The sequence below is a fragment of the Fusarium flagelliforme genome (genome assembly GCF_020744385.1).
Source record: "Fusarium flagelliforme strain FIESC 12 MPI-CAGE-AA-0113 chromosome Unknown B0J16scaffold_1, whole genome shotgun sequence".
NCBI lineage: Eukaryota > Fungi > Ascomycota > Sordariomycetes > Hypocreales > Nectriaceae > Fusarium > Fusarium flagelliforme.
In genome coordinates, this window is record NW_025763503.1 from 2,513,457 (window position 1) to 2,530,083 (window position 16,627).

Genomic DNA, 16,627 nt, shown 5'->3' on the forward strand with positions numbered 1-16,627 from the left:
CAGCTCTCGATTCGCTTTGACTGTGCCTCACTCTCATTCCAACCCCACATTCGAGAGGCGATCGCCCGACGACACCCGTTAGGAATTATCGTCATTTCATCAACTTAATCTCATCTCAACGGTCGCGACAATCAATTTAGCTGACGCCAATTTCATTCACCAACAAATCAAGCGCCATACAAAAACAGCCATTTATTCTCTGCTAGTTCGACTTTCTAATCCTTGGGCAACGGCCCTCCTGTCCGCCTGTTCAACCTCATCTTCAAATCAATCACCATCGCGTAACTGCTAACTGGTTCGTCCACTACCCAATATGGCGCCGAATCGCGGCGAAGACGATGTAGAACGGTATGGACTTTACCCATGCACATGTATTGTCGATCCCAACGCTGATCAATTCTCCAACTCAGTCTATCAAGAACTACCAATGAATATCCTTCCAGTTCCATGATCGAACATGCACGGCGTCCCTCAGAAGCTTACGTTAACCTGCATGCAAATGTTGAAGCCAAGTATGTCCGCTAACACTATTCTCTTGTCATCCTTCAATACTAACATCAACAAAGAATCAAGAACCCTCTTTGGGGACTTCCTCGAGCAAGACTCTTAGCTGATGTAGATGATTTCTGTCGTAAAAAAGACCTTGACCATTATCGCCCTCTTATCCGTAAGGGTGCCCTTGTCGCACAGGACCCTACCGGCTATGAGGATATCGAAGGAGACGAAAAGCTTAACGACGAAGAGATTCAAGCACTGAGAGACGAGATTCTTCACAAGTGGCGAGTCCCATTTGTTCTGTACTTGACCGTTGCGACTTGCTCTATCGGTGCTGCCGTACAAGGTTGGGATCAGACAGGTTCAAACGGCGCCAACCTCGAGTTTCCTTATGCTTTTGGCATCGGCAGTGACAGTATACATGACAAGTTACTCGTCGGCCTCGTCAACTCGGCTCCATATATCGGAACAGCTCTCTTTGGCTGCTGGCTCTCGGATCCCCTGAATTCACGTTTTGGTCGTCGTGGCACGATATTCTTCTCAGCAAACTTTTGTCTTTGGCCTGTCCTTGGAAGTGCTTTCTGTGATAATTGGAGGCAGCTTGTTGCATGTCGTATACTCCTTGGTATTGGAATGGGTACCAAGGCCTCGACAGGTACGTTTCCCTTTGTCTATATGGCCCCCAGAGCATGCTTTGGGTACAGAAATTAACACACCTCGATAGTTCCTATCTTTGCTGCCGAAAACTCTCCCGCCCCGATTAGAGGTGCCTTTGTCATGAGTTGGCAGATGTGGACGGCCTTTGGTATCTTCCTCGGAACCTGTGCAAACGTAGCCGTGACGAAAATCGGCCACAATGCATGGAGATACCAATTAGGTTCGGCTTTCATACCAGCCGTGCCTTTGATGCTCCTGATATACCTTTGCCCAGAATCCCCGCGTTGGTACATGAAGAAAAACCGTTACGGCGATGCGATGAAGTCCCTATTACGATTACGAAACCATCCGATACAAGCCGCTCGCGATCTATACTATATTCATGCGCAACTTGAAGTTGAGCTTGAGTTCATCGGTCAAGGAAACTATGCGAAACGATTCATTGAACTTTTTACGATACCCCGTGTGCGTCGTGCCACGTTGGCTTCATTTGTTGTGATGATTGCTCAACAGATGTGTGGAATTAACATCATTGCCTTCTATTCGACAAGTGTCTTCCGAGATGCTGGAGCCAGTGATAACCAGGCTCTGTTGGCGTCTATGGGCTTTGGACTCGTTAATTTCGTCTTTGCTTGGCCTGCAATCTGGACGATAGATACCTTCGGTCGACGATCTTTGTTGCTCTTCACATTCCCCCAGATGGCATGGACATTGCTTGCAGCAGGTCTTTGCACCTTGATTCCGGGCACGGGCGGACTCCATATGGCACTGGTGGCCCTCTTTGTATACCTCTTTGCGGCCTTTTACTCACCCGGAGAGGGACCTGTGCCTTTCACCTATTCGGCAGAAGTGTTTCCCTTGTCACATCGTGAAGTGGGCATGTCATGGGCTGTAGCAACATGTCTGTTCTGGGCTGCTGTTCTGTCCATCACTTTCCCTTTGATTCTGGCTAGGCTGCATGCCATTGGAGCTTTCGGGATGTATGCGGGCTTCAACATTGTTGCTTTGGTCATGATTTTCTTGTTCTTACCTGAGACGAAGCAGCGTACGCTGGAGGAGCTTGATTACATCTTTGCAGTGCCAACACGAGTCTTTATGAGATACCAAGTTACCAAAGTCCTTCCCTGGTGGGTTAGGAGATGGATCTTATTCCAACGAGAGGCCAGGTTGGATCCCTTATACCAGTTCGATACTGTTGGAGAGCCGGAAGACAGCCACGGCAGCGATTTTGGATACGAGAACGATAAAGCAAAAGTCGAGCTGAAAGATAACATTGGACTTACGTCAGGAGTTCAGACGACAACATCATGAAGCTGGTTGTGGAGCGGGTGATATCACGACTCTGGCGTTTTGATTATGGATTTGCTTTTGACATGGGACGACATGGTTTGGAACAACTGTCTGGTTAGTACTGCTGTTGGTTGTACTGTACTGCACTGCACTTTATGATACCCTGCACGAGAAAGTAGCAAGCGAAATGATATTGGATCAATGTCTTTTATTTGAACGGAGATGAAGCCCCCGGTTCCCCTAACGCTAGTCAATGAGTTGGGTATCTTTAATGATGTGACGTCAGGGAGATGAACAAGTCATTATGATAGTGGCCCAGGATGTTCTTTGCCTGCCACCATCAATTATCTTCTGGGTCGTTAATGAGTTACTCATCAAAATCCAACAGGGCCAAGGTGAAGTGGAAATACGCCGAGCTCTTTAGTAACTGTCCGGTGACGTCGTGAAGCGGCTCCGAATGTGGTCTGTGGAATCCGAGAAGCGAGCCGAGTTGGACTATTGAGACGGACCGTCTTGGCTCTGGCAAGAGCAAGACCCCGAAATTCCGTCATCAACTGAAATGGGACTGGGAATGGGCCCCGCGAAAGAAACAAATCAAAACAAGACTGGTGATCGACAATATCCACTTTGCTGTTCAGCGATCAGCATTTGGGATGGAAGAAAGAGGTCAGCGTGGATGGCCCGAAAAGCGGTTGACATTCTGGATTGGGAAGTGTTGACAAAGTTGCCGAGGCCGAGTTTAGGCGTCTAATCACTAGCACAATCTTGGAGATTTGGCACATTCAACGTCATGGTGTTTATGCCGCGCGCCTACTATTGCAACATAGGTGTTACAGGTGACGACACATGAACATCTCGCTTCACGCAACCGCGATCTATGCTCGATACCCGATATTGAATGACACAATTGCAATACGATACGAGCTGGGGGCGTTGTTGCAGTACTGTATGGAGCTGTATTACAGTACATTGACCAGCACAGCACGGCCAAGCTTTCCTGGGGGATGTGTGATCGATCAGATCACGTTGCATTTTCTTGCTCGAAGCTTTGGGATGATCGACGAGCGTGGATTCCAGGTGAATGATGAGATCGACATTACGACGTGGAGGGTGTTTCCAGGAAGAGGTTGGTGGTATGGATACTGTGGGAGATTTAGTGAGACATTAAGGGTTCAGCGGTTAGAGGAGGAGTCTGGAATGGATGGCAGCCGTTGTGAATTTGATGCTAGATGTGAATGTGAATATTCACTTTTACTTCCTTCTGGGTTGAGTTGAAGTTGAAGTTGTATAGGAGTATCAAATGTTGTTACTTCAAGCGAGATCTTGTGACCCAAACTGTCGGTCCTCTCCAGTCATAGTCCAGGTCCAGGTTCAGTCCCAGTTCCGGTCACACATAAAGTCAAGCTCTGGTCAAAGGGTTGCATTACAGCGAGACAACCTTGGCGCAGGGACCCTGACAGTACAGTATAACATGATACAGTACAGCATTCGTCCAAAACTCCCCAATCAAGTGTCACATTGCGAGCAGAAAAGGAGAGTGTAGCAGTGAGAAGCGTTTCATATTCATCTGCACATATGCAGGAGGAACTCTGCCATCACGAACGACAATTAGTAGCAAACCGTTATGAAACCACCAAAAGAAGCAGATATTGACAGTCTAGACATTCGTTTTTACTGGAATTAACCTTGAGGTCAATGCAGATGTCAAACTAGTGAGCGTTGATTTTTTCTTTTCATCATCAACCCTTATTCTCAACTCTGACACGACACGTTGGCAGAGTCTAACTGGAACCGTGCGTATCCGCGCCGGTCAATTCGTGTCTGCAGGGGCTTCTGTAGCAACTGAATCATTGCTGTATCGTGGCCATGGTTCGCTGTTACTTTCCAGCCAGTGGCAACATAGATGGGCCCATTGAGCAAGAAATCCTTCTCTTGGTAAACAAACTTCCAAGATTTTAGCAGTGAGAAAACACATCATCAATGCCAATAGTAGGCCGAAGCATTGAAGACCCATGATGAACGTCATGGATAATGTTTTCCCTTAGCATTGTTGTCAATGCTATTCGATCAGATTTACACAGGTATTGACAACCATCAACACAAATTCGTGTTTTTTTTTTCTTGTTAGCGGCGTAACCACATACGCTAGAACTTGCGAGAAGGAAAATAGGGAAGTGGCTGGTTTGTTTCGTCTTGTCTTTTTTTTTTGTTTTGATCGCGGGAGTTGCGCGTCAAACGATGTCCCAAGACGTGTTGGGTTAGCCGGGCTCTTTCAACAACACAAAGGGGAAGTTCGGCCGTTGAAGGGTCGAAAAGGCTAATTATTAGTGTAGGAGTTGTTGAGCCGCCGTTACATATGCAAGTTGAACAAATATAAAACATCGAATAAGACGTCTTTATGATGTCGCTGCTGCTCAACGGCTTACTTGTCCTAAAAGTTCAACACCAACGCTGTGAGAGTTTGAGACAGTACCTTATACAGTGTTCTACAGTCCAAACGTCAGCTCTCGATGCGGGATCGGGAGATGGACCACTCGAGATCTCAAGTGTCCATCTTTTCCATGATGGGAGAAGAGCTGGACTCTGGGCTTGTCTATTCTAGTCTAGTATAGTCGGAAAGGACGAAGCTTTTCACGGTGGGTAAGGAAAAGGTGGAACGAAATATGGAGAAAATATGGTTATTATTATCTTGTCTAGCCGATGATTTGACTGATCTCTCGTATCTGCTTGTCTCTGCTCCATGGCATGTCGTGTGCTCATAGAGGAAAAGATGTTCTTGTCCATGGCATTGCGGTGTAAGATGATGGGCTGTTTCTTGGTACCCGGACCTTGAGTAAAGACCAGTAAACTTAAATATGCCATATGGAAAATGTCATGCATTTAATTGCCTGCCCGTTGTCACGGTCATGTTTGGCTCGGTTCGTATAAGCCCATCGTTAGATGATCCATGTCTTGTCTGATCCTACAGTACTTAAAGGGCTGTCAAGTTAAATTATAGAATAAGCGGCACTGTATTTAGCCAAGGGAACCTGATCCTGCAGTTGCCATGAGGTCGGGTCTAATAATTTTTCTTCGTAGTGGCCGCGTAGTCCTCGAGCCCGATTGGGAGACGTGAAACAAAGGGGGCAGTTACAACCTGTCAATGGCTGTCTGTGGCTGCCGGGGGCGGCGCCTCCCCCTGGCCCGGCGTTGAAAAACGCTGTTTTACTGCTCTGCTATTGGAGGACGACGCTCGATTGGGGAGGGGCCGGGTGCCCCTGAAAGTCGGCATTGCAGCAGATGAAAGAAAAAAAGAAAATAAAGAGAGCGAATGAACGAAAAAAAACTTCAAGGAGTGTGTCTGGGGACCCTGCCGCGGATCCTTTTTCAGCTGGTAGGGCTCTTCTCCTCTGTGCTCCAGCGCTGTAGGGGAGAGAGGCCCTGGAAGGACCCAATAGAAATCAATTGATCTTGGCTACTTTGCTGGAAACAGAAAGAGAGAGGGGAGAAAAACCTGAGCAAGTGGCTCTCACCTCACTGTCTGGATAATAATCGCCCCTTCTTCTCAGGGACTTTGACCTTTACGACCCGCTGGGACTGTGGCCTGGTGGAAGCACTGAAGATGGAGACCAGTAAACTTTTTAGAAAGAAACATGAACCCACGGGCGCCCCTTTCGCGAGCCAGACCTTTACGGGACTGTCGGTTTGTGAGTCCCGGCTTGGTATTTCTAGGATGTGCTTGGATGGCAAGGCGGACAAACCTCAAATAGAACAGACCTAGCACTGTAGCGTAGTGTTAAACACAGTGTCATATTCATATCTCACACTCACATGAGCTTGAGCACCGGCCAAGAACTGACAGGGAAGGAGCAGGGAACCTCCACCCAATCCATGATCCCCGAAATCTCGTTCGTCGATGGACGACTGATTGACTTCAACCTCTGGTCTCTAGTCCTGCTCTAACTATCTTCCTCCTTCACATCTCTCTCTTTTCCTTCTTCATTCTCCACCAGACGCTCGTTCCAGTTTCCCTATAACCACCCCGGCATCCCCTCTCGCTCTCTAAATCCTGTCCTTTTAGATCGCTTCCCATTCCCATCTTTTGTTTGTTTCCCTAGTCTTGCTCTTGTCTCTCTCGCTTCCTCCCATCAGCTCTTGTCTGTCCTAGGTAGCACCAACCACTCGCCAACCTGTTTTGTTCTTGTTCGTTCTTCGCTGGAGAAGACGGCAGATCATACAGTTACCCTCGTTCTTCATCCTAGAGAAACGCCCTAGCGAGAATATCCAGAACGGGTACCAACTGATTGGATTGTTGTAGCGTCTCGTCTGCATTTATTTCCTTGAATCCACCTCATACATCATCGGCATTCACCAATTGCCCCAGCCCGCCTCTCGGCATCATCTAGCTCGAGCCAGTCTCCAGCAGATAGATAATTATCCCCTTTTCTATTTCCCCTTACTGTACCTCACTAGACTCGACAAGAGAAGATCAACCGCGCCTAAGGATTTGATATCCTACCGCCGTCTCACTCCCTGTCTAGCATTCCCCGATTTTCATATCCTAAAACCACTATCGGTTTCATCATCAGCCTTTACTCGACTCGAGCTATTCAGCTAGTCAACCTTCCCCAGCACTCTTAAAGTATTCGGCTCCCTGGTAGGAGTTCGATATATAATTGCGTACGAGAATGGTTAATCACCACGTCTCACTATCACCTCGCAACTCGCGCCACTCCCACTCAGGCTTTGTTCCTCTTGGTGGAAGCAACAGCAACAACTCAAACGAACACGAAATGGAAGGCATTCAGCTTACTACGGTCAGGAGCAATGTCTCTGTCCGCAGCGGCCGCAGAAGAGCCGATATGGGCCAACCTTCGAGTCCCGAGGATAGCTCCCCTACCGAGAAGGAGAATCTCAACAACGGAGGCTCAGGACACCGCGGCCGTCGACGAAGAATGGGCGAGGGTCTCACCCGCACCGGTACCGATGGCGATGCTTCATTGAACGCAATGGGCAAATTGTACAACAAGATTATTGGCTTCTCTGTCGTCACTCGATATCTCGTATACGTCGTTCCCGTCGGTCTCCTCCTGGCCATTCCCCTAGTTGTCTTGGCTGCTATTGGCAAGAAGGACGCCCTTCCTATTGGTAAATTCGCTAGCGATGGTGACCGAGCTGGCGATGACGGTCCTCCTCTCTTCAAGATCTTTCTCTGGGTTCTTATTATGTGGTTGTCGTGCTGGGCTGCCAAGGTTGTTGCTTGGTTTTTGCCCTCCATCTTCATGTTCTTTACTGGAGTCGTCAGCAAGGGCACTCGCAAGTACGCAACTGTTCTTCAAAACCTCATCCTTCCCTTCTCCTTCTTCTTCTGGGCCCTGGCTTCCTATGTTACCTTCAAGAACCTATGGCAGAATGAGGATGGAAGCAAGACTTATGTTCCTTGGGTGCGCACCATGGGTCGTGTCTTGGGCGCTCTCTTTGTTTCATCGGCCGTCTTCCTTGGTGAGAAGGCAATTGTGCAACTCATTGGTATTTCATACCATCAGCGCTCATTCGCCAACCGTATCAGGGAGTCTAAGCGAGAGGTTCATCTTCTTGGACTTCTTTTCGATGCTTCCCGAACTCTCTTCCCTCTTCACTGTCAAGAATTCGCCGATGAGGATGCCGTCATCAACGATAGCATTGAGGTGCTGCTTCGCGGTAAGAAGGGACACAAGCGAAATGGCTCTGCTACTCCCATGAAGCTCATCGGAGAGGTTGGAAAGGTTGGAGACAAGGTCGCCTCCGTTTTCGGTAACCTCGCCTCGGAGATCGCTGGAAAACAAGTCTTCAACCCCAACTCGGCTCACTCCATCGTTATTGAGGCTCTTGAGAAGACTAAGTCATCAGAGGCCATGGGTCGTCGTATCTGGATGTCCTACGTCGTTGAGGGTCACGAATCACTTACTCAGGACGATTTCCACGAGGTTCTTGGACCTGCTTACAAGGACGAGGCTGAGGAGGCATTCTTCATGATTGATGGTGATGACAACGGTGATATCAGTCTCGACGAGATGGTTAGAAAGACAGTCGAAATTGGTGTCGAGCGAAAGGCCATCGCCGAGGGTATGAAGGACATCGGTCAAGCTCTTCAAGCTTTCGATAAGATTCTCCTCGTCGTTGTCCTGTTGATCGTCATCTTTGTTTTCCTCGCCTTCTTCCAGAGCAGCTTCATCGCGACTCTTACCACTGCCGGAACGACCCTTCTTTCACTCTCTTTCATCTTCGCGGTTACTGCCCAGGAGTTCCTCGGTTCTTGTATCTTCCTGTTCGTCAAGCACCCTTACGATGTCGGTGACCGCGTCGACATCACCAGCACCAAGATGGTCGTCAACAAGATCTCTCTCTTGTACTCGGTCTTCCACCGCCTTGACACTATGCAGACCGTCCAGATTCCCAACATTCAACTCAACAACATGTGGATCGAGAATATCTCTCGTAGTAAGTCCATGCACGAGACTATCGAAGTCAACGTTTCATTCGACACATCTTTCGAGGATATTGAGCTGCTCCGCCTTGAGATGGAGAAGTTCGTTCGTCTGCCTGAGAACGCCCGTGACTTCCAGCCCGATCTTAGCATTAGCGTCGGCGGCGTTGGTAACCTCGACAAGCTGCTGCTCTATGTTACTATCGCTCACAAGTCCAACTGGCACAACGACTCTGTCCGTGCCAGCCGTCGCTCCAAGTTCATGTGTGCTCTGGCCCTGGCTCTGAAGAAGGTTCCTCTTATTGCCCCTGGTGGTGGTGGTGAGCCTCTTGGTGGACCTACCAACCCTTCATACTCTGTCACTGTTACCGATGACTTTGCCAAGAACAGCCGTGATGAAGCCGCCAAGGCCACTGACGAAGCTCGTATGGTACCAACCTCAAAGCAGGAGAACACTGCTGAAGCTGAGGCTGCGGCTGCTGAAGGCTTTAACTCGCGTCCTCCTGCCGCTGGCCTTGGTGCTTGGGACAACAGCGACAACCACACACTGGGCTCTCACGACGATGAGATGCACCGTAACAGGGATATTGAAAACCTGCGCACGGATCTCAAGCGTGAGAGCACTCGCGGCCGCCGCAAGGCTGGTGAAGCTATTCCTTCACTTTCGCTTGAGACAGCTCCTCGCACTAGTATCCAACTGACCCAAGCAAGCCCTCGCAGCGTTCGCAGCCCCCAACATGGTCCCTTCGACGAGGAGGCCGAGACTGGCATGGGCTCAACACCCTACCACTCCAACCTCGCTCCTTCAGCCTCCCAGCGGGGCTCTACAGGCTACCAACCCTATGCTAGCAGCAGCAACAACAACAACCAATACAACACCACCCACCCTCTGTCAAGACCCGGTCAAGGACCATCCGGACCACCTCCTCAAGGACCACCCCCCGCTCCCCAGCGCTAGTGGACCTGGAAGTGAGACGGACGAATTGTAACGGCTGAACATTATGTATTGATAGTAGTAATAGTGAGGAGGCCATATGGGTTTGGATTGGAATTTTCTATGTTGGCATTCGGTGTACTTGAGAGACTAGGGCAGTCATCTCGTTTTCTACCACTCAGATTGGTTTATTCGCATAAAAAGATTGGGCAGGTGTACCGGTTTATGAAGTCAGCCATAACTTGCAAGACAGCAGGTTTCATTTTTTCACGAAGTAAAGAAAATAGATTATTATTACACCTTATACATATATTTTCAAGACAGTCTTTTATTCTTTGATAGTCAATGGCTTCTGTCTTAACATACATGCTCAGGTGGTGGCACATCGCCATCCTTGGCTCCCAGGTCTGTCTTCAGAACACGACCAAAGAGTTCAAGCAGGACCTCGAAGCAGACCTTGGTAATGGCAGGATCGTAGCGACCCTTGCTGAGCTCGTCACGAATAAAGGCGTGCTGAGCCCAGGCAAACTCGTAGAAGCTAGTTACAACACCAGCTTCGCGGAGCTTGGCACGAATGAGGTCCCGGCCAGCGTCAGGGACATGTGTATCCTTGACTCCGAAAATCATGGCAACTTCACCCTTGAACTTGTGGAATAGATCCAAGGTGTGGTTGCTGTTAGGAGGAGCAGTGGAAGACGTGTTTGGGGCATCATAAGGACCCAGAGTGCGGGAGTGGATGTCGGTAGCGAAGTAGCCGACGCAAGCAGAAATACGAGGGTCAAGCTGGAGTACGGAGTCAGCATGAGTGTTGAGAAAGGTATCATGAAGGAAAAGAACGTACAGCAGCGCGGACGGCAAGATGACCACCGAGGCACATGCCTGTAGAGCCAATGCGTCCTGTGCAAGTGGGAAGCGAGAGGAGATAGTCTACGGTGGCATAGGAATCGGTATCATAAGACTCAAGAGTCTGATTCAAGTTAGCAGGAGGGATATTTGAGTAGAATGGTGTAAGTTGACTTTACCTTTTCGATCTTGTACTTGTTGCCGCGGTCAGTGTCCTCGGCGTCATACTTGAGAGCCTCAGGACCTGTGAAGTCGTGGTATGATGACGGGGCAGCAACGATGTAGCCCTGTCCAGCGATTTGGCGGGCGAAGCGAGCCACGGGTCCGGTGACTAAATATGTTAGTTGGAGTTTTGTGTTGAAGAAGCTTTTCTGGAGTTTATGGATTGAAGACTTACCTTGGTAGATCTCACTGAAGAGACTCACTCCAGGGAATCGTCTGGATGAATGATCAGTATGAGAGAGACCATGGCGATTGTACAAAGCTTACGCATTGGGGTATCCAGGAATAGTAGGATGAAAGACAAAGATACCTGGTCAGATATAAGTCTTGCGTCATGAGTTGATAATATGAGAGTGTGAATTACGCATAGTGCCATTGGCACCGACAGGAACATCAACGTGAGACTCCTTGATCAACATTTTGGCGGTCACTTGTCAGTATCAGGATTATTTGAAAGTTGAAAAGGGGAGAGTGAGTTGTATTGTTATTGTTGAACTTGTATCATCGAAAGCTCATATCATTATCAAGCTCCTTCCCCTCGATGCCCCTCGGCGGGGTGTTACATACATCCATCCTTCAAGCGAAATGCTTCTGATTGGCTGAGAGTGATCTGATTCAAGCTTCATCAGCTTACCCGCTATGACAAAGGTCCGATGCCGCTAGAATCGTTACTGGGTAAATGTTCCTTATTATTTATCATCGTTTGTTGAGAGTAGGTAAGCATAAGCACATGTTTTCAAGAGAAGACCGTCACAGTGACCAGAGAGAACAGCAGATGGCATGTGATGTAAAGGGCAGCTGCTTGCCGTTGGTTAGGTGTGACCGCCTTTTTTAAACACAACAAGTCAACTAGCCGTTGAATGCAGAACATGTGGCAGGGATGGATCTCGAAAGACTCCAGTTAATTAAACAAATGCCCTGACTTGGGCCTGACTTGACCTGCATACAAAAGGAGTTGATAGGTGATAAAGGAGGCTGGTTTAGTTGAAGAGTGGAACCTCTACTAACAAAATGTCCTAACCAAAAGTACGTACCCTGACCTCAATTGGACTGGATCTCGTCACAAGGATCTGGCCCATCAGGTCTCTTCTTTGTCTTGTCCAGGTGGTCACAACTTTTGGTCGTCCGACTGCTCTTTATTCGCCCCAACAACTCTCGGTCCTGTTTTTGTTTCTTTCTCATATACAAACAAAACCAGGTCGTGGTTTTCCATCTATTCTCAATAACACTGTCACAATAACATAGCATACACAGTTATCGAGGGTCGCCACCCGTACTTTCCACGGATGCACCTCCCAGAGCTCGAGTGAACTACACCTACACCTACTATCTCACCTCTCGATATATATAACAATCGCATACCATGAACGGCCATTTCTCTGCCGTCGGCGAGGCGCCGGGGGCTGGAAGCTATGAGCATGGCGTCCAGGTTATCGACGAGGATAAGGAGTTCAAGTATGTTGAGAGAACAATTCCTCTCTCCGCCATTTTGTCCATCATGACGTCTTTCTAACACAATGCAGCACCCATATCAACGAGTATCTCCAAGTAACCAATGTTGCCGATTCGGGTTTCAACTACCACCTCATCTCCGTCTTCGGCTCCCAGTCCACCGGAAAGTCCACCCTGCTCAACAACCTCTTTGGCACCGACTTCTCCGTCATGTCGGAAACCGAGCGTCGCCAAACTACCAAGGGTATCTGGATGTCCAAGAACAAGAAGGAGACAAGCGCAGGCACTCCAATGTCGGAGAACATCCTCGTCATGGACGTCGAGGGTACAGACGGTCGAGAGCGCGGTGAGGACCAGGACTTTGAGCGCAAAAGTGCCCTCTTTGCGCTGGCTACCAGTGAGGTTCTGATCGTCAATATCTGGGAGCACCAGGTTGGTCTGTACCAGGGTGCCAACATGGGTCTTCTCAAGACTGTTTTTGAGGTCAACCTGCAGCTCTTCCTTAAGGACAAGCAGTAAGTCAAGCCACTCATGATAGCCCATATATATATGTGCACGATTACTAACTAACACTGTCCCAGATCAACCCCTCGATCTCTACTCTTCTTCGTTATCCGCGACCACCTCGGTACCACTCCCCTCGGTAACCTTAGAACAACCTTGATTCAGGACTTGACCAAGATTTGGTCGTCTATCTCCAAGCCTCAGGGATTGGAGGGTTCGCGCATCGAGGACTACTTCGACTTCGGCTTCGCTGCTCTGCCCCACAAGATTCTCCAGGCAGATAAGTTCACTGAGGAGGTTCAGAAGCTCGGAGCTCGATTCACAGCTGGCCACAGACACGGCAAGCCTGGTCTGCACGGTGACCAAGAGCTCGAGGGCGGTCTTTTCCTCTCTGAGTACCACCGACGCATTCCTGCCGATGGTTTCTCCGTATATGCCGAGGGTATCTGGGATCAGATCGTGAACAACAAGGACCTGGATCTGCCCACTCAGCAGGAGCTCCTTGCCCAGTTCCGTTGTGACGAGATCTCCCGAGAGGTTCTGATCGACTTCGACGTGGTTATTACACCCCTTGAGGAGAAGCAGAGCGAAGCTTCCAAGCTTGGAATTCCAACTGTCCTCCCTGACCTTGGTCTGGCCGGAAATGACGCTCGCCTGAAGTGCATTAAGGCTTTCGAGGTTCAAGCTAGCCGATACCACAAGGGCGTCTACGCCCGTAAGCGACATGAGCTTGAGAGCAAGATCGATACTCGTCTCAAGGCTCTTTACCAAAGCCAGCTGGCTGCTGCTCATAAGGCAGGTGTTGCTGCCTTTGGCGAGGCTGTTGCCAACAAGGTCAAGGCTGGTCAAAAGGCTGGTGGCCAGTACGAATTCGCTGAGATTGTTGCCAATGAGAAGCGAAAGACACTCGATATCTTTGGCGTTGAGGCGCAGAGCCTGCTCATTGAGGGCGTCTCGTGGACTAACTTCGAGTCGCAGTCGAGGCTCTTCGAGAAGGAACTCGACGAGGAGAGTGCTAAGCTGCGAAAGGAGGAGATGCGACGACTGGCGACTCGTGTTGAGCGTTGGGTCCGTTCTCGACTTAATGATGCCATTGGCCTTGAGTTCAACAAGCTTGGCAGCGGACGAGGCGGTTCCGGTGCCCCTGAGACTGGCGAGAAGCCCGAAACCGAAAAGGATCTCTGGGACAGAGTTTGGAAAGTCTTCACAGGCATCGTCAAGGAGGCTGAGGTTCGATTTGCGGAGCGCGCCAAGAGTTTTGATGCCACCAGCGAAGAGGTCGACATTGGTACATGGCGACTGCGCCGAAAGAGCTGGAACGCCCTTCGCGAGAAGATTGAGGAAGAGGTGATGGAGGGCAATATTTTGCTGAAGCTCCGAGAGAACTTCGAAGACAAGTTCCGATACGACGAGGCTGGTGTGCCAAGAATATGGCGACCTAGCGACGATATCGAGGGCATCTACACCAAGGCGAGAGAGTCTACCCTCACTCTGGTTCCTCTTCTTTCGAGGTTCCGACTTTCAGAGACATACGGGCCTCCTGACCTGCCAGGATTTGTTGGACCTCAGCCCAACGGTGTTCAGGCTGGTGATGAGGAAGACCTGGCACCTATTGGTGGTATCGATGAGGAAGATGGCAAGAGTCTCGAAGAGGAGATGACTGTGCTCAGCGAGGGTAAGCGCCAGGATCTTGTTGTACGATTCAAGAAGACCGCGGATGGAGTGTACGTCGAGGCCAAGCGTGGAGCCATTGGTGGAGTTGCTCAGGTTCCGTGGTACTTCTACGGCCTGCTCCTTGCTCTCGGCTGGAATGAGATCTTGACTGGTAAGTTTGAATTGCGTATGGCTGTTACTTTGCTTGTACTAATAACCTCTTCTAGTTCTGCGAAATCCTTTCCTCTGCGTCCTTATTCTAGTTATTCTCGGAGGTACATATGTGGCATACACACTTAATCTGCTCGGTCCCATGCTCTCGATGAGCAATGCTGCCGCGACACAGGGTGTCGAGATTGCCAAGCAGCAGCTCCGAGACTTTATTGCCAACTCCGATACCGCACGACAGGCAGTTGGTATGCCCGCGCGCCAGGACAGCGATAACATCAGCATGGACACTTTGGATAGCCGAGGGAAGAAGGCCAACAACTCGACTGCCGAGAAGGACGACCTTGATGACATTTGATTTAAAAAAAGATGTGTCGGAGTTTGTAAGTAGCGGCTCCAGGCCGAGTCAGATATGATTAGCGAATAGGATATAATGTCTATAAAAAAGACCAAATAACAGAAGTTCCATTTACACCAGCGCCATGATGCATATATCCTTGACACCAAGTTTGATTCTTTGTAGATTATAGGGGTATCTAAAATGCTTCCAAATCCGCAGGAGTACCAAACCAATTGCCCAGCTCTGATGACTCCATATTCTTGTCTCCCGCGACGAAGAAATCAGTGACTCTGCTTGTCTCTCCATCGTCCTCTGGTGGCCACTCGACCTTGACGCCATTTCCCTTGCCCTCGAGCATATCCTTCGCTGTGCCCCAGCTGAACCGACACTCTGGACCCCATCCAAATACAGGGTGCATGTTGTTCTTCATCCAGCTCACACAATTTCCATCAGATGGGTAACCTGAGCCCCAAGCCATTCCCTCTCCGCCCCTTTCCTCCTCATCTGCCCTCGCTTCGAATAGCACCTCCAGTGCGGCATCACGAGTGACCTTTGCGCAAACTGAGGCAGCACTAACACAAGGGTAAAGACTATCTGCTTTCTTAGCGACAGTGATCTTCGCCGTAGGGAATACACGCTGCAGTTTGGCCTGGTAGGCCGCGGGCTGACCGATGGTATCGACGTAAATCTCCTGGAGATTGACACCAAGAGCATACACAGCCTTAATGAGATCGACCGTGGCGTCCATAGCCTGAGCATTGAGATTATACGCAGTCGTAGGTCGATACATGTTCGCACCAATGTCCCTTGCTGACAACGAGGCCGTAGCCCAACCGCATGATTCGTGCAGATCTGAACCAGGTGTACACAGCGTGCGCATAAGATCAGAGCGCACAGCAGGTTTCAGGACCTTCGAATCGTCAAAGTGGTGTGTCTCGCGGAGAAGAGAGTCAGAGAGGGAGATGGGAAGGAAGAAAACGCCGTAGACCATAGGGCCCAGGACAGGGCCACGGCCAGCTTCGTCAACACCGAGGCAGCATGGTGTTCCGGAGGATGGGTCTGAAGGATCGGTAGGAAGGAGCGATGGAGGAACGGCTGAGATGTGTGTAAATGATGAGCCTGCAATAAGGGCTGTATCGTGGACGGAGGGTGGGATATAGGTTCCCGAAGAAGGACGGGTTGTCTCGGGGACGTCTTCGGCTGGTGAGTCTGTCATGATGTATTTGAGAGTCGTTATTATTCAGTAATGGTGGTTCGTTGGATGCGGATTTTGGATGGTCGAAAACGAGTCAATTGGCAGTTGTGGTATTAGTGGTTGTCCTGAAGGCTCAAGTAAAGAAATTGGTTGGTGTTGAGGATGGGATATATCTTTAGGAGACGCGTTTGGACGCGTTAAGCACTTTGGTTCCACTTTTCCAGGTATAAGCCATATCCTATCAAATTAATACTGGACGGCAACTTCGATATGGGCTTCAATATGTACTTCAGATTATGATAGACAACGCTTACTTTTCATTATAAAACATCCGTATTCAAAGCTTATACTTACATTGTACATTGTATACTCTTTGAAAGGACAAGGCACTTATACAGAGCCACGACAAAGCAAGCCACATGCAGGAAG

The 16,627-nt window shown here is 49.4% G+C and overlaps 5 protein-coding genes across 5 annotated transcripts; 3 read left to right on the forward strand and 2 right to left on the reverse strand.

The window, feature by feature from the left end:
* Positions 1-69: 69 nt before the first annotated feature.
* On the forward strand, positions 70-2,876 carry B0J16DRAFT_14226 (uncharacterized protein). Its single transcript, XM_046121915.1, has 4 exons — positions 70-348; positions 411-512; positions 567-1,150; positions 1,220-2,876. The coding sequence occupies exons 1-4, from the start codon at positions 314-316 to the stop codon at positions 2,461-2,463; spliced, it is 1,965 nt and encodes a 654-aa protein (XP_045988790.1). The 5' UTR covers positions 70-313; the 3' UTR covers positions 2,464-2,876.
* Positions 2,877-6,931: 4,055 nt separating this feature from the next.
* Positions 6,932-10,011, forward strand: B0J16DRAFT_14263 (Mechanosensitive ion channel-domain-containing protein). The gene has a single exon (XM_046121922.1). It carries the CDS (start codon positions 7,110-7,112, stop codon positions 9,843-9,845), a length of 2,736 nt encoding a protein of 911 aa, XP_045988791.1. The 5' UTR covers positions 6,932-7,109; the 3' UTR covers positions 9,846-10,011.
* Positions 10,012-10,145: 134 nt separating this feature from the next.
* B0J16DRAFT_327586 (Alpha/Beta hydrolase protein) lies at positions 10,146-11,368 on the reverse strand. Its single transcript, XM_046126116.1, has 6 exons — positions 11,251-11,368; positions 11,154-11,196; positions 11,062-11,102; positions 10,844-10,995; positions 10,663-10,788; positions 10,146-10,604 (listed from the first exon to the last, which is right to left on the reverse strand). The coding sequence occupies exons 1-6, from the start codon at positions 11,303-11,305 to the stop codon at positions 10,179-10,181; spliced, it is 843 nt and encodes a 280-aa protein (XP_045988792.1). The 5' UTR covers positions 11,306-11,368; the 3' UTR covers positions 10,146-10,178.
* Positions 11,369-11,824: 456 nt separating this feature from the next.
* B0J16DRAFT_390974 (RHD3/Sey1) lies at positions 11,825-15,021 on the forward strand (the record flags this gene model as incomplete). The annotated part of the gene is made up of 4 exons (XM_046131909.1): positions 11,825-12,341; positions 12,410-12,853; positions 12,920-14,667; positions 14,723-15,021. The coding sequence occupies exons 1-4, from the start codon at positions 12,250-12,252 to the stop codon at positions 15,019-15,021; spliced, it is 2,583 nt and encodes an 860-aa protein (XP_045988793.1). The 5' UTR covers positions 11,825-12,249.
* Positions 15,022-15,123: 102 nt separating this feature from the next.
* Positions 15,124-16,581, reverse strand: B0J16DRAFT_327590 (ribonuclease H-like domain-containing protein). Its single transcript, XM_046126117.1, has one exon. The coding sequence runs from the start codon at positions 16,217-16,219 to the stop codon at positions 15,200-15,202; it is 1,020 nt and encodes a 339-aa protein (XP_045988794.1). The 5' UTR covers positions 16,220-16,581; the 3' UTR covers positions 15,124-15,199.
* Between the last annotated feature and the right edge of the window lie 46 nt (positions 16,582-16,627).

What these genes read in the sequence shown, in the direction of transcription:
- B0J16DRAFT_14226 (XM_046121915.1), top strand. Translation starts at nt 314, where the DNA reads ATGGCGCCGAATCGCGGCGAAGACGATGTAGAACG. An exon ending in CATGCAAATGTTGAAGCCAA is followed by an intron (nt 513 to 566) that starts GTATGTCCGCTA and finishes ACATCAACAAAG; the next exon opens with AATCAAGAACCCTCTTTGGG. An exon ending in GGGTACCAAGGCCTCGACAG is followed by an intron (nt 1,151 to 1,219) that starts GTACGTTTCCCT and finishes ACACCTCGATAG; the next exon opens with TTCCTATCTTTGCTGCCGAA.
- B0J16DRAFT_327586 (XM_046126116.1), bottom strand. Translation starts at nt 11,305, where the DNA reads ATGTTGATCAAGGAGTCTCACGTTGATGTTCCTGTCGGTGCCAATGGC. An exon ending in ACAAGTACAAGATCGAAAAG is followed by an intron (nt 10,789 to 10,843) that starts GTAAAGTCAACT and finishes AACTTGAATCAG; the next exon opens with ACTCTTGAGTCTTATGATAC. An exon ending in ATCTTGCCGTCCGCGCTGCT is followed by an intron (nt 10,605 to 10,662) that starts GTACGTTCTTTT and finishes TCCGTACTCCAG; the next exon opens with CTTGACCCTCGTATTTCTGC.
- B0J16DRAFT_327590 (XM_046126117.1), bottom strand. Translation starts at nt 16,219, where the DNA reads ATGACAGACTCACCAGCCGAAGACGTCCCCGAGACAACCCGTCCTTCT.
- B0J16DRAFT_14263 (XM_046121922.1), top strand. Translation starts at nt 7,110, where the DNA reads ATGGTTAATCACCACGTCTCACTATCACCTCGCAACTCGCGCCACTCC.